The 12,568-nt window shown below is 50.0% G+C and overlaps 1 protein-coding gene across 4 annotated transcripts in view; it reads right to left on the minus strand.

The window, feature by feature from the left end:
* LOC125988935 (serine/threonine-protein phosphatase 2A 55 kDa regulatory subunit B gamma isoform) overlaps positions 1-12,568 on the minus strand; it is a 42,023-nt gene that overhangs the window by 17,459 nt on the left and 11,996 nt on the right. Inside the window, exons 1-4 of one of the 4 annotated variants that reach the window (XM_049754821.1) lie at positions 7,120-7,137; positions 4,946-5,091; positions 4,350-4,679; positions 524-680 (exon numbers count right to left, since the gene is read on the minus strand). In XM_049754821.1, the coding sequence (XP_049610778.1) occupies positions 524-605 (82 nt within the window). In that variant the 5' untranslated portion in view covers positions 606-680; positions 4,350-4,679; positions 4,946-5,091; positions 7,120-7,137. Of the gene's footprint in view, positions 1-523; positions 681-4,349; positions 4,680-4,945; positions 5,890-7,119; positions 7,138-12,568 lie in introns of those variants that run through there. The other 3 variants (XM_049754811.2, XM_049754804.2, XM_049754831.2) reach the window with 3 other exon arrangements.

Here is a 12,568-nt window from a genome sequence, read left to right on the forward strand (position 1 = left end):
GCTGGAAAAACAAAAAATTTTGCTCAGACAGCTTGGATTGTTCAGTACTGAATTTAGTCATCATGTTGAACAAAAATACTTCAGACAGATTTGTCAGACTACCATGACAAAAGATGTGGAGCTTAGGGATTTGCGCCCAGTTTAGCACCCAATGATATTGAAAACTGTAATTAATTATCAACAGTTTATAAATACTTAAATGGGCATCTTTGATTTGGGAGAGGAAGCCTGAAAAGGAGACTGAGCAAAGACTGGTCAATTTATTTAAAGAAATCAATCACACACATACACACATTCTACATCACAGTCTGAGATAAAAATAACATGGCTGGTACAGAAATAGAGGCACACAAAAGAAATCATGCAGACTGACAAAATGAAGTATGAAATATTTGTGACGCTCAGACACAAAGTGAATAATTCCCTCGCGGCACACGCCCACGCATTTCTCAGACTGATGTCGCGATTGTTTAGACATACTGTCCATGTGACCTTTGGACAGAGAAGAGGAGAGAGCACACACCTTCAGTGTAAGAGGCAAACGGCTCAGGCTCCAGAGAAAGGGTAGTGATGTCGGAGCACAGCACCTGGATGGGGCTCAACATCCTGGGGGATGACTCCAGGGTGGAGAGGGGTGGACGGGATGGGCGGAGCTCTTCAGGCTATAGCCAGGAGCAGCCCTGCAACAGGAGCAAGGATGGAGGAAGAAGAGGTGGGTTGCAAAGGGGAAGGACAAAAGGAAGGAGGAAAGGAAGTGGGGAGTGGTTAAGGTGGGGGTCTGGTTTGCTACATCACCACATTTGGCCATGAGTACTCACCAAGTAAGTCACAGAGGTGATGTATTCATGATCATATTTTGACTATGACACAGGCGCTTTAGGGTGAGGTTTTGAAGGGAGAAGAAGTCATGCAGGGTGGACACATACGCATATAGTTAAATGAACATCAGTGAAGTTCATTTGTCATGGTAGTTCCTTGCTTAATGTCAATGGATGAAAATTGTTTTTTTTTTTTTTAAATTAAATTATGCCCCCCTCGAGACAAATTCTACACCTAAATCTCAATTTTACGCAACTTTTGGGGTCCAGAATTTGGGAATCACGTTAACCTTGAAAGCGCGTTTGATAGAGAGATAGATAGAAAGCCTTAATTTTTTAAAAAGGTGTGTTTTTAGGCAGCTGAAGGAGTCCTTTGTTACGTTAATTTAGGCCAGGCATGTTGTTGAGCAGCCGGGAGGGTCCGTTTGTGCCACGCACTTTAAAAACTCAGTCCCAGCAATTGAGTAACTAAATTACATTTAATAAATAAAATATATTTATTTTAGAGCCCCCTTTTTTTGCTGTGGTCAGATTTAATCCAGTATTTTTAATTAATTATTTGACACATATATTCCAAGTTTTTGGCTTGCGTTGCCATATTAATTGCTGAAAAGCAGAAAGAAACATTTAATTTTCATATCACATAGCACTTGAGCGCCACTAAAAGATTGTATCTGTTAGATGAGCTCATTTAGGGGCAACATTGTGTAAAAGAGAATCTGATTCAGCTCAACATCGAAATGGGGCGCACAATTGTGAGCCTGTTAAAGAAATGAATCATAAATAAATAATTTCCCAAAAGCGCGGGGTAAAAGCAGAAGGCAAGGCACAATATTTGGATGACTAATATTTCATGAGTATTGAAAAGCAAAGCCTCATTCATCCCTGGAGACAATTCTACTCTAGTTAGAGCTTCGCATAACAAAGGGAGCCAGTGAGGAGGGAAAAGGGAATAAAAGAGAAAAGGTAGAAGTGATGGTGAGAAGTGGGGAGGGGAGGAATTGTGAATTGTGGAGGAAGGTTAAGCACCCCTCCTTTGTAGGTTTTGAAGGCCGGGGAACTCCCAATGGAAAGGTCTCAGGATGTACTTTTATGTATGCACACGGACGCACGCGCGCGCGGGCGCGCACGCACACACACGCACACACACATTCATACAACCTGGGTGAACAAAGACGCATGAGATATCCTTAGAAACAGACACGAATATATGAATGCCATGCAGGCAAAAGAATGTCAACACGACAGACACTTCTTTAGAACCTCTCACACATCTCTCACTCCATCTGCCATCAGCACGAAGGTTCAACCTTTCAGCAATGTTGGCTAATTATTTAGCAGACGGGCCGCTTCAGCAATGCTCCAAGATGTTTTGGAGGATGCTGGGGAATGGGGAGAGAGGGCGGGCATGGAAAAAGGGTGGAAGAAGGGGAGCAGACATGGACGAAGAGGCAACGAATCATTTTGTTTATTTGTGACAGAAACTAACTGAGTGGTCCTTTGACATTGATTTACTTATTGTTCTGTAACTATCTGTCAGCCAACGCTGGGTAATGTGTTGCACTATCCCATCTGTATATGTGTGTGTGTGTGTGTGTGTGTGTGTGTGTGTGTGTGTGTGTGTGTGTGTGTGTGTGTGTGTGTGTGTGTGTGTGTGTGTGTATGCGTGCGTGCGTGCGTGCGTGCGTGTGTTCACATGTGCGTGTGTGTGGCCACCACGCTGAGAGCACATCAGTGATTCAACCGGAATAGTGGCTGTCTGTTGGGCGGAGAATAATTAATCCTGCCATTATTGGTGGGCGGAGACAACCTGTCAGTCATACCGGCCAAGCATGAAAAGCATTATGTTTTTATCACCGACTGTTGCTATGGCAATCATACATAGTTGCTGGTGACGGATGTTACCAGCGACTTCCTGCTGCTCTCTGGCCTCTCGGACAAAGGCGGTGTTTCGAAGGAAATATGTCAAAGAAAAAGTCAAAGGCAGAGAATATAACTACGAAACACATAACATTAACACTTTCAACAGGCTATATTCTGACTAAAAAGTAATTATTTCATAGCGCCATTAACCCATTTTCCGAATCGCAAGGGTCACAGGTGTACTGGAGCCTATACCGGCAGTTTTTGGTTGCCAGCCAATCGCAGGGCACTCACAGACAAACAACCATACACACTCACAATCCCACCTACGGGCAATTTGGAGTGGGATGTGGGAGGAAATCAGAGTACCCGGAGGAAACCCACGCAGGAGAACAAGGAGAACATGCAAACTCCACACAGAAAAGCTGGAGCCAGAATCAAAGCGTGCGCCTCTGAACTGTGAGGCGGATGTGCTAACCAGTGTTCCACCGTGCCGCCCCAGCGCAGACTCTGAATTCTCAATTCAAGAAGGAAAAACAAAATCCATCATAAAACTGAGATTAGCATTGTTATACTAATTACAGTTAACAGAAGGTGTGGGGGAGCAGAAAACAAACTAAAACTGTTTGTGTGCAGCTGCACTGGCTATAATATTCCCCCCGCTTCAAATCTGATACGGGATCTAATCAATTGGCTTTATTACATTTGGGAGGAGACATGCACGTGTCTCACAGAAGCTTGCAACGGGGAGCTAACTGGCACATCTTGATTTTTATGCAGGTGATAGCCTCCTTTACTATGTTTGGGGATATGGCAGACCAATCTGCATCATGCTAGCCGTTTCAGTAGGCTGAGTTTTTTTTTTTTTTAATTTGTTTTTTTTGTTTTACTCGCTCTGTGTACATGAAAATTTGGTAGTTGAAAGTCAACTAATCATGAGACCAGCTAAAAGCAGGTCAAAATTGATGCTCAATCGGGGTGAAGAGTCATCCCCAAGTGCCCACTTCACAGCTGCTAACTATCATTCGCAAGTGGAGATTTTGCAGTTCCCTATAAACGTGTTTTGAGCATGTTCATCTCTTGTATGGACTCCAACGAGTCTATCTTTGCTTCTGTCATGCAGAACATGTGCCCCTCCTTAAAGAAAATGAGAGGAGCCGCTTCCATTGTCCAACAACCAAGTCGGCCCGTTTCTAACCCACACATCTACAAAAATACCAAAACAAAGAAGATGTTTACAGTTGTTTTGCGCTACACCTGCATTGGGCAGTCTACAGACAGATCAATTCTTTCCTGGAATGCAACTACAGTGTGTAACACAACAAAAGAAATTTGCCATTAGAAATGCTTGAAAAAAACAAGGACCAAAATAAGAACCGGAGTACAATGAAAGAAGGAGACCCGAGTGAGGATAAGTGGTTTGGAGAATAAACGAGGAAAGACTGGCCAAAGTTCAATTTTGTAAAAGGCTTGGAGAGAGGCGGTTACTCCTTTTTCCTGCTCTGTCAGCACTTCATCGATCAATGCAGATTTAGAAAACAATTAGAAGGTAGTTCTGCCCTTCTTCTTAGTAGAACACACACATTTGTACACACACTCTCTCCATAGGTTGGACAAGTGAGCAGGTTTAGCTGTCACTCACAAACGTTTACTCGCTGGTCTGCTTACCTTCAGTCACATAGTTGTAGTCGGGGAGGAAGCCGCGGTGGTTGAGTGTCGGAGTGGCGTCAGTGTCTTCGCCCATCGGCGGGGCTTAGGGGAGCGCCCGTCCTGGGGGGGCAGCGTGGTGGTGGTGCTGAGGGTGGTAGAGCGGTATCGGAGGGGGTGGTGGGGAATCCGGCCAGCCCAGCGCCCATTACTGCTGCTCGCCAATGCCTCGTCAGCACAGAGCCGCAGTCATCCTACAGCCGATGAGGAGGGCAAGGGGGTGTGAGAGTGGGCCTGTCCCAAGGGTTGAGTGAGGGTCAGAACACAGGCAAGTGGGGGCCAGATGCAAACCTGCAAAGGGTGAGTGTGTCTAAGTTCATTTCAGGAATCAAAAACTTCATCACAAACACCAGCCTGTCAAAACGCACATTTATGTAGAGGATTATCGAACAGAAATAACCGAAGTATAGTCTATTCATGTAGGGATAATCCAGCAGAGGGAGTGGGGGGAGGGGTGTGTCGGATGAACCGATGGTTGGTGTCTCCGCAGTGCTGATGCTTCTGCAGCAAAACTCTCAAGCATGGACACACACATCCAACACTACAAACACACTTACCTGCACTTCTCCGCAGAGGGACCTGGAAACTGGAAGACCCACCAGAAAAAAAATATCACTTATTTTTCGTTGGCTGATAACGTTCCCTGGATTCTTTGCTCTTCCAGGATGAGGAAAGCCTGCTGGTAACTGCTGCAGTCTGCACTCTGGTATGCAAAAGGCAGAGTGAAAGGTAGAAAACGAGGGAGGGAGAGAAAGTGACTGTGATATGGTGAGTGTGTGATGCATCAGATCAGGCCACGCCCAATTGGCAGCACAGCCAATCATAATAAAGATGGGATCTTACCCGACCACTGAGCACAGATTATTAAAGACTAGAAATAGGAGCGAGCCACGGAAGGGACAGGCTGTCTTTAAGGGGGAATTAACAAGAGTTAAGGCAGATTAATGAGCGTCATCACACAGACTAATAGTCAACTGAAGACATAATATCACAGAGATGACATAGTTTAATATAGTACACATGAACTGCCATCTTCAAAACTAAAACAGAAAATAGAAGTGAGAATGAATAAGAACAACTCTCCCAAATGATTTACTCACTTAGGCGGAGGTAAGAACAGTTACAAACTAACGGCTCAATCGGAAATTGTGTCTGGTGTATTGAGAGTGACGGGAAGGTGTTACAAATGATGTCTCATTCAATTACAATGATCATTTTAGGTCTGATTTCAACTATCAAGGGCTCTTCATACAAGTACATTTTGTATTCCTGAAAAATAGCATTAAATGCCACCTCAGAGTAGAATTGTGATCCATGTATTTCACATATGCTCAAACATCACTTGTGTATCCCGGACTTAATAGTGTAAATGGCTATACATAGATATATTTATATCAATGCATATATTTGATCAATGAAACGTACATTTTTTTTTAAAATGAAAAATTTAAAATTCCACAAATCCCCCCCAGAAAAAAGCATGTATTTTTGCTGTAGCATTAAACATTTTATTTTTTTTCTTGGCAAACACAGGTCTTTGGGATCATATTTTCCTACCAAGAAAATAAAATATTCCTTTAACTGATATCACTGCAGGGTGACTCGGTGGGGCACTGGCTAGCATGTCCGCCTCACAGTTAGGAGGGTGCAGGTTCGATTCTAATTTCTTGATGTAATGCCTTCATGGCGATACAAGGTCAAAATGACACATTTCAACAGATCTTTGAAATGGAAATGAATCTACCTCAGAAGTCTACCGTATTTTACCCAGAATATCAATTAGATGCCATCAGTTTAGCTTTGGCAATGCTTTGAAAATAGATTAAAAGTCCGTCATTACTTTGATGAGTGTAATGCAGAAAACCACTGAGACAGAAAACCCTCTGAATTAGCACAGCCCCTACACACAACCGCGCGTGCGTGCGCACACAAACACACACACACACACACACACACACACACACACACACACACACACACGCAATGAGCATCAATTCACATCAGCACCAACTTTTTTCTATTTTATTCATTTCTATTTTTTCAATTTACTTTTCTGTTTTTATCTACAGTAATTATTTTTTCATTTATCGATTTATATTTATTTTATCAATTTACTTTTATATTTTTATCTATTTAATCAATTTACTTTTCTATTTTGATCTATTTTATTCATTTACTTTTGTAGTTTGATCTATTTGATCTCTTTATTTTTTTAACTTTGATCTTTTTTGTTTATTTACTTTTCTATTTTGATATATTTTATTTACTTTTCAATTTTTTTCAATTTTATTTATTTATTTTTCTAATTTGATCTATTTTATCTTTTTACTTTTCTATTTTTATATTTTATCTATTTACTTTTTTATTTTCATCTCTTTTATCTATTTATTTTTCTATTTTTAACTATTTAATCAATTTACTTTTCTGTATTTATCTATTTTATCCATTTACTTTTCTATTTGTACCTATTTTATATTTACTTTTCAATTATATGTATTTTATCTATATACTGATCTAATTTATCTATTAACATATGTATTTTATCTATTTAATTATATATTTTATCTATAGACTTATCTATTTAATCTATTTTATCCCTTCACTTATCCATTTGATCAATTTACTTATCTGTTTTATTTGTTTTATCTATTTTTTTCATCTATTTTTATCTATTTTGATCAATTTACTTTTCCATTTTGATCTATTATATTTTCTATTTTTATCTATTTACCTGGATGAAGCCGGGACCGCCTTGAATGCGCCTGGACGACGCCGGGACCGCCTTGAATGCTCCTTGGACGACGCTGGGAACGCCTTGGATGCGCCTGGACGACGCTGAGACCGGCTTGGATGCGCCTGGACGACGCCGGGACCGCCTTGGATGCACCTTGGATCCGCCTTGGATCCGCCTGAACGACGCCGAGACCGGCTTGGATGCGTTTGGACGACGCCAGGACCGCCTTATATGTGCCTGGACGACGCCGGGATCACCTTAGATGCGCCTGGGCGAAGCCGGGACTGCCTTGGATGTGCCTGGACGACGCCGGGACCGCCTTGGTTGTGCCTGGACGACGCCGAGGCACCTGGATGATGCCGGGACCACCTTCGATTTGCCTGGGCGAAGCCGGGACTGCCTTGGATGCGCCTGGACGACGCCAAAACTGCCTTGGGTCCGCCTGGACAATGCAGGGGCGCCTGGACGACGCCGGGACCATCTTGGATGCGCCTGGACAATGACGGTACTGCCTTGAATGCGCCTTGACGGTGCTGGGACCGCCTTGTATGTGCCTGGACGACGCCGGGATCGGGTTGGATGCACCTGGTCGATGCCAATACTGCCTTGGATGCGCCTGGACGACGCCGGGACTGCCTTGGATGTGCCTGGACGACGCCGGGACTGCCTCGGCTGCACCTGGATGACGCCGGGACGGCCTTTGGTGCGCCTGGACGATGCCAGGACTCCCTCGGATGCACTTGGACGACGCCGGGAACGCCTTGGATGCACCTGGATGACGCCGGGACCTCCTCAGATGCGCCTGGATGAGGTCTGGACTGACTCGGATGTGCCTGGACGAAGCCAGAACCGCCTCGGATGCGCCTGGATGACGCCAAGATTGACTTGGATGCCCCTGGACGTAGCCAAAACAACCTTGGATGTGCCTAGATGAAGCCAGGACTAACTTGGATGCGCGTGGACGAAGGCAGAGCGGCCTGGGATTCGCCTGGACGATGCCGGGAACAGCTTGCTTGTGTCTGGACAATGCTGGGATTGCCTTGGATGTGCCTAGACGAAGCCGGCACTGCCTTGGATGGGCCTGAATGATGCACCTGGACGAAGCCAGGACCGCCTTGAATGCGCCTGGACTATGCTTTGATTGCCTGGACGAAGCCAGGATTGCCTTGGATGTGACTGGACGAAGCCAGGACCGCCTTAGACGCACCTGGACGAAGCCAGGACTGCCTTGGATGCCTCTGGACGAAGCCACGACCGCCTTGGATGCTTCTGGACGACGCCACGACTGCCTTGGATGCACCTGGGCGACGCCGTGACCATTTTGGATTCACATTGGCTGCGCCTGGATGAAACCAGTACCGCTTTGGATGAGCCTGGACGACGCCGGGACCGCCTTTAATGTGCCTTGGACGCCGCCGGGATCGCCTTGGATGCGCCTGGACGATGGCGAGACCGATTTGGATGCGCCCGGACGACGCCGGGACCGCTTTGGATGCACCTGGATGACGACAGTACCGCCTAGAATGCGCCTGGACGACGCCGGGACCGGCTTGGATGTGCCTTGGATCCGCATTGGATACCCCTAGATGACTCCAGGACCTTCTTGGATGTGCCTTGGATGCCCTTTGTGCCTAGACAACGCCAGGACCGCCTTGGATGCGCCTGAACGACTTTCGGACTGCCTTGGGTGCGCTTGGACGACGCCTGAACCTCCTTGGATGCGCCTGAAGAAAGCCGGGATTGCCTTGGATGTGCCTGGACGACGCCGGGACCACTTTGCATGTGCCTGGACGCCGGGACTGCCTTGGTTGCGCCTGGACGATGCCGGGACCGCCTTGAATGCGCCTTGAATGCTCCTTGGATGCGCCTTGGATGCGCCTAGACGACACCGAGACTGCCTTGGATGCGCCTTGGATGCGCCTAGATGACACCGGGACAGCCTTGAATGCGCCTTGAATGCGCCTTACATGCGCTTTGGATGCGCCTTGACGACACCGGGACCGCCTTGGATGCGCCTTGGATGCGCCTTGGATGCGCCTTGGATGCGCCTTGGATGCGCCTTGGATGCGCCTTGGATGCGCCTTGGATGCGCCTTGCACGATGCCAAGACCAACTTGTATGCCTCTGGGCGAAGCTGGGACCGCCTTGTATGTGACTGGACGACGCCGGGATCACCTTGAATGCGCCTGGACGACGTCGGGACCGCATTGGATGCTTCTTCGATGCGCTATGGATGCGCCTGGACGTCGCGGGACCGCCATGGATGTGCCATGGATGTGCCATGGATGTGCCATGGATGCGCCTGGATTACGCCAGGACCGCATTGGATGCTTCTGGACGACGCTGGAACAGCCTTGGATGCGCTTGGACGACGCCCGTACTGCCTTGGATGCGCCTGGACGACGCCAGGACTGCCTTTGATGCGCTTGGACGACGCTGGGACCGCCTCGGATGCGCCTGGACGACGCTGGTAATGCCTTGTATGCGCCTGCACGAAGCCAAGACCGCCTTGGATGCACCTGGATGACGCTGGGACCGCCTTGAATGCACCTGGACCACGCCGGGACCGCCTTGGATGTGTCTGGACGACGCCAGGACTGCCTTTGATGCGCTTGGACGACGCTTGGACGACGCTGGGACCGCCTCGGATGCGCCTGGACGACGCTGGTACTGCCTTGTATGTGCCTGCACGGAGCCGAGACCACCTTGAATGCGCCTGGATGACGCTGGGACCGCCTTGAATGCACCTGGACCACGCCGGGACCGCCTTGGATGTGACTGGACGACGCCGGGACCGCCTTGGATGCGACTTTGATGCGCCTGTACGACGCCGGGACTGCCTTGGAGGCGCCTGGACTAAACCAAGACCGCCTTGGATGCGCCTTGGATGCGCCTTGGATGCGCCTTGGATGCGCCTTGGATGCGCCTTGCATGATGCCAAGACCGACTTGTATGCCTCTGGGCGAAGCTGGGACCGCCTTGTATGTGACTGGACGACGCCGGGATCACCTTGAATGCGCCTGGACGACACCGGGACCACATTGGATGCTTCTTCGATGCGCTATGGATGCGCCTGGACGTCGCGGGACCGCCATGGATGTGCCATGGATGTGCCATGGATGTGCCATGGATGCGCCTGGATTACGGGGGGACCGCCTTGGATGCGCCTGGACGACACCGGGACCACCTTGGAGGCGCCTGGACTAAACCAAGACCACCTTGGATGCGCCTTGATCAAAACCTGGATGACGCCAGAACCGCCTTGGATGCACCTTGGATGCGCCTTGGATGCGCTTTAAATGCGCTATGAATGCGCCTGGACGACGCCAGGACCGCATTGGATGCTTCTGGATGACGCTGGAACAGCCTTGGATGCGCTTGGACGACGCCGGGACTGCCTTTGATGCGCTTGGACGACGCTGGGACCGCCTCGGATGCGCCTGGACGACGCTGGTACTGCCTTGTATGCGCCTGCACGAAGCCAAGACCGCCTTGGATGCACCTGGATGACGCTGGGACCGCCTTGAATGCACCTGGACCACGCCGGGACCGCCTTGGATGTGCCTGGACGACGCCAGAACTGCCTTTGACGCGCTTGGACGACGCTGGGACCGCCTCGGGTGCGCCTGGACGACGCTGGTACTGCCTTGCATGTGCCTGCACGAAGCCGAGACCACCTTGGATGCGCCTGGATGAGGCTGAGACCGCCTTGAATGCACCTGGACGACGCCGGGACCGCCTTGGATGCGACTTTGATGCGACTTTGATGCGCCTGTACGACGCCGGGACTGCCTTTGATGTGCCTTGGATGCACCTTGGATACGCCTTGGAAGCGCCTTGGAAGCGTCTTGGATGCACTTTGGATGCACCTTGGATGCGCCTTGGATGCGCCTGGACGACGCTGGGACCGCCTAGGATACCCTGGATGATGACGGGACCGCCTTGGATGCGCCTGTATGTTTACAAGACCGCCTTGGATGCGCCTGGGTGATGCCTGGACCGTCTTGGGCGCCTGGAGGACGACTGGATTGCCTTCTATGCACCTCGGATGCGCCTGGACGACGCTGGGACAACCTTGGATGCGCCCTCGATGTGCCTGGATGACGTTTACACCGCCTTGGATGCGCTTTGGATGTAGGACGACGTGGACACCTTCTTGGATGTTCCTTAAATGTGCCTTGAATGTTACTTGAATACGCCTGGACAACGCCCGGACCGCCTGGATGATGCCTTGACCGCCTTGGATGCGCCTTAACTGCGTCTGGACGACGCCGGGACAGCCTATGATGTGCCTTGGATGCGCTTGGATGATGCCAGGACTGCCTTGGATGTGCCTGGATGATGCCAGGACCGCCTTGGATGTGCCTGGATGACGCCAGGGCCGCCTTGGATGCACCTGGACGATGCCTCAACCGCCTTGAATGTGCCTGGATGAAGCCGGGACCGCCCTGGATGCGCCTGGGCGACGCCTGGACTGCCTTGAGCGCCTGAAAAACGCCCGGACTGCCTTTGATGCGCTTTGGATGCGCCTCGGATGCGCCTCGGATGCGCCTGGACAACGCCGGGACAGCCTTGGTTGCGCCTTGGATGTGCCTTGGATGCGCCTTGGATGCGCGTTGGATGTGCCTGTCGACGCTGGCACAGCCTTGGATGTAGAATAACGCGGGACCTTGAATGCACCTTGGATGTGCCTTGGATGCGCCTTGGATGCGCCTGGACAATGCTGGGACCCCTTTGGATGCGCCCGGACGATGCCAGGACTGCCTGGACAACGTCGGGACCACCTTGGATGCGCCTCAAATGCGTCTTAAATGCATCTGCACGACGCCAGGACTGCCTTTGATGTGCCTTGGATGCGCCTGTATGATGCCGGAACCACCTTGGATGCACTCGGATGACTTCAGGACTGCCTTGGATGCACCAGTAGCGCCTTGGTTGTGCCTGGATGACGTCAGACCACCTTGGATGCGCGTGGCCGAAGCCGGGACCGCCTTGGATGCGCCTGAACGATGCCCTGACCGCCTTGGGTGCGTCTGGATGCGCTTGGACGTCGGGACTGCCTTGGATGCGCCTTTGATGCGCTTGGACGACGCCGGGACTACCTTGCATGCGCCTGAACCACGGTGAACCACCTTTAATACGCCTGGACAATGCCACGACTGCTTTGGCTGCGCGTGGAGGGCGCTGGAACTTTCTTGGATGCGCTGGGACTGCCTTGGATGCGCCTTAAATGCATCTGGGTGACGCCAAGACTGCCTTTGCTGCTCCTTGGATGCGCCTTGGATACGCCTGGATGACGCCGGGACGGCCTTAGATGCGCTTGGACGACGCCAGGACTTTCTTGGATGCTCCGGGACCGCCTTGGATGTGCCTGGATGGTGTTAGGACGACCTTGGATTCGCCTGGACGACGCCGGGACCGCCTTTGGTGCCTGGACGATGCCGGG

Source organism: Syngnathus scovelli, chromosome 1, assembly GCF_024217435.2.
Source record: "Syngnathus scovelli strain Florida chromosome 1, RoL_Ssco_1.2, whole genome shotgun sequence".
Taxonomy (NCBI): Eukaryota; Metazoa; Chordata; class Actinopteri; order Syngnathiformes; family Syngnathidae; genus Syngnathus; species Syngnathus scovelli.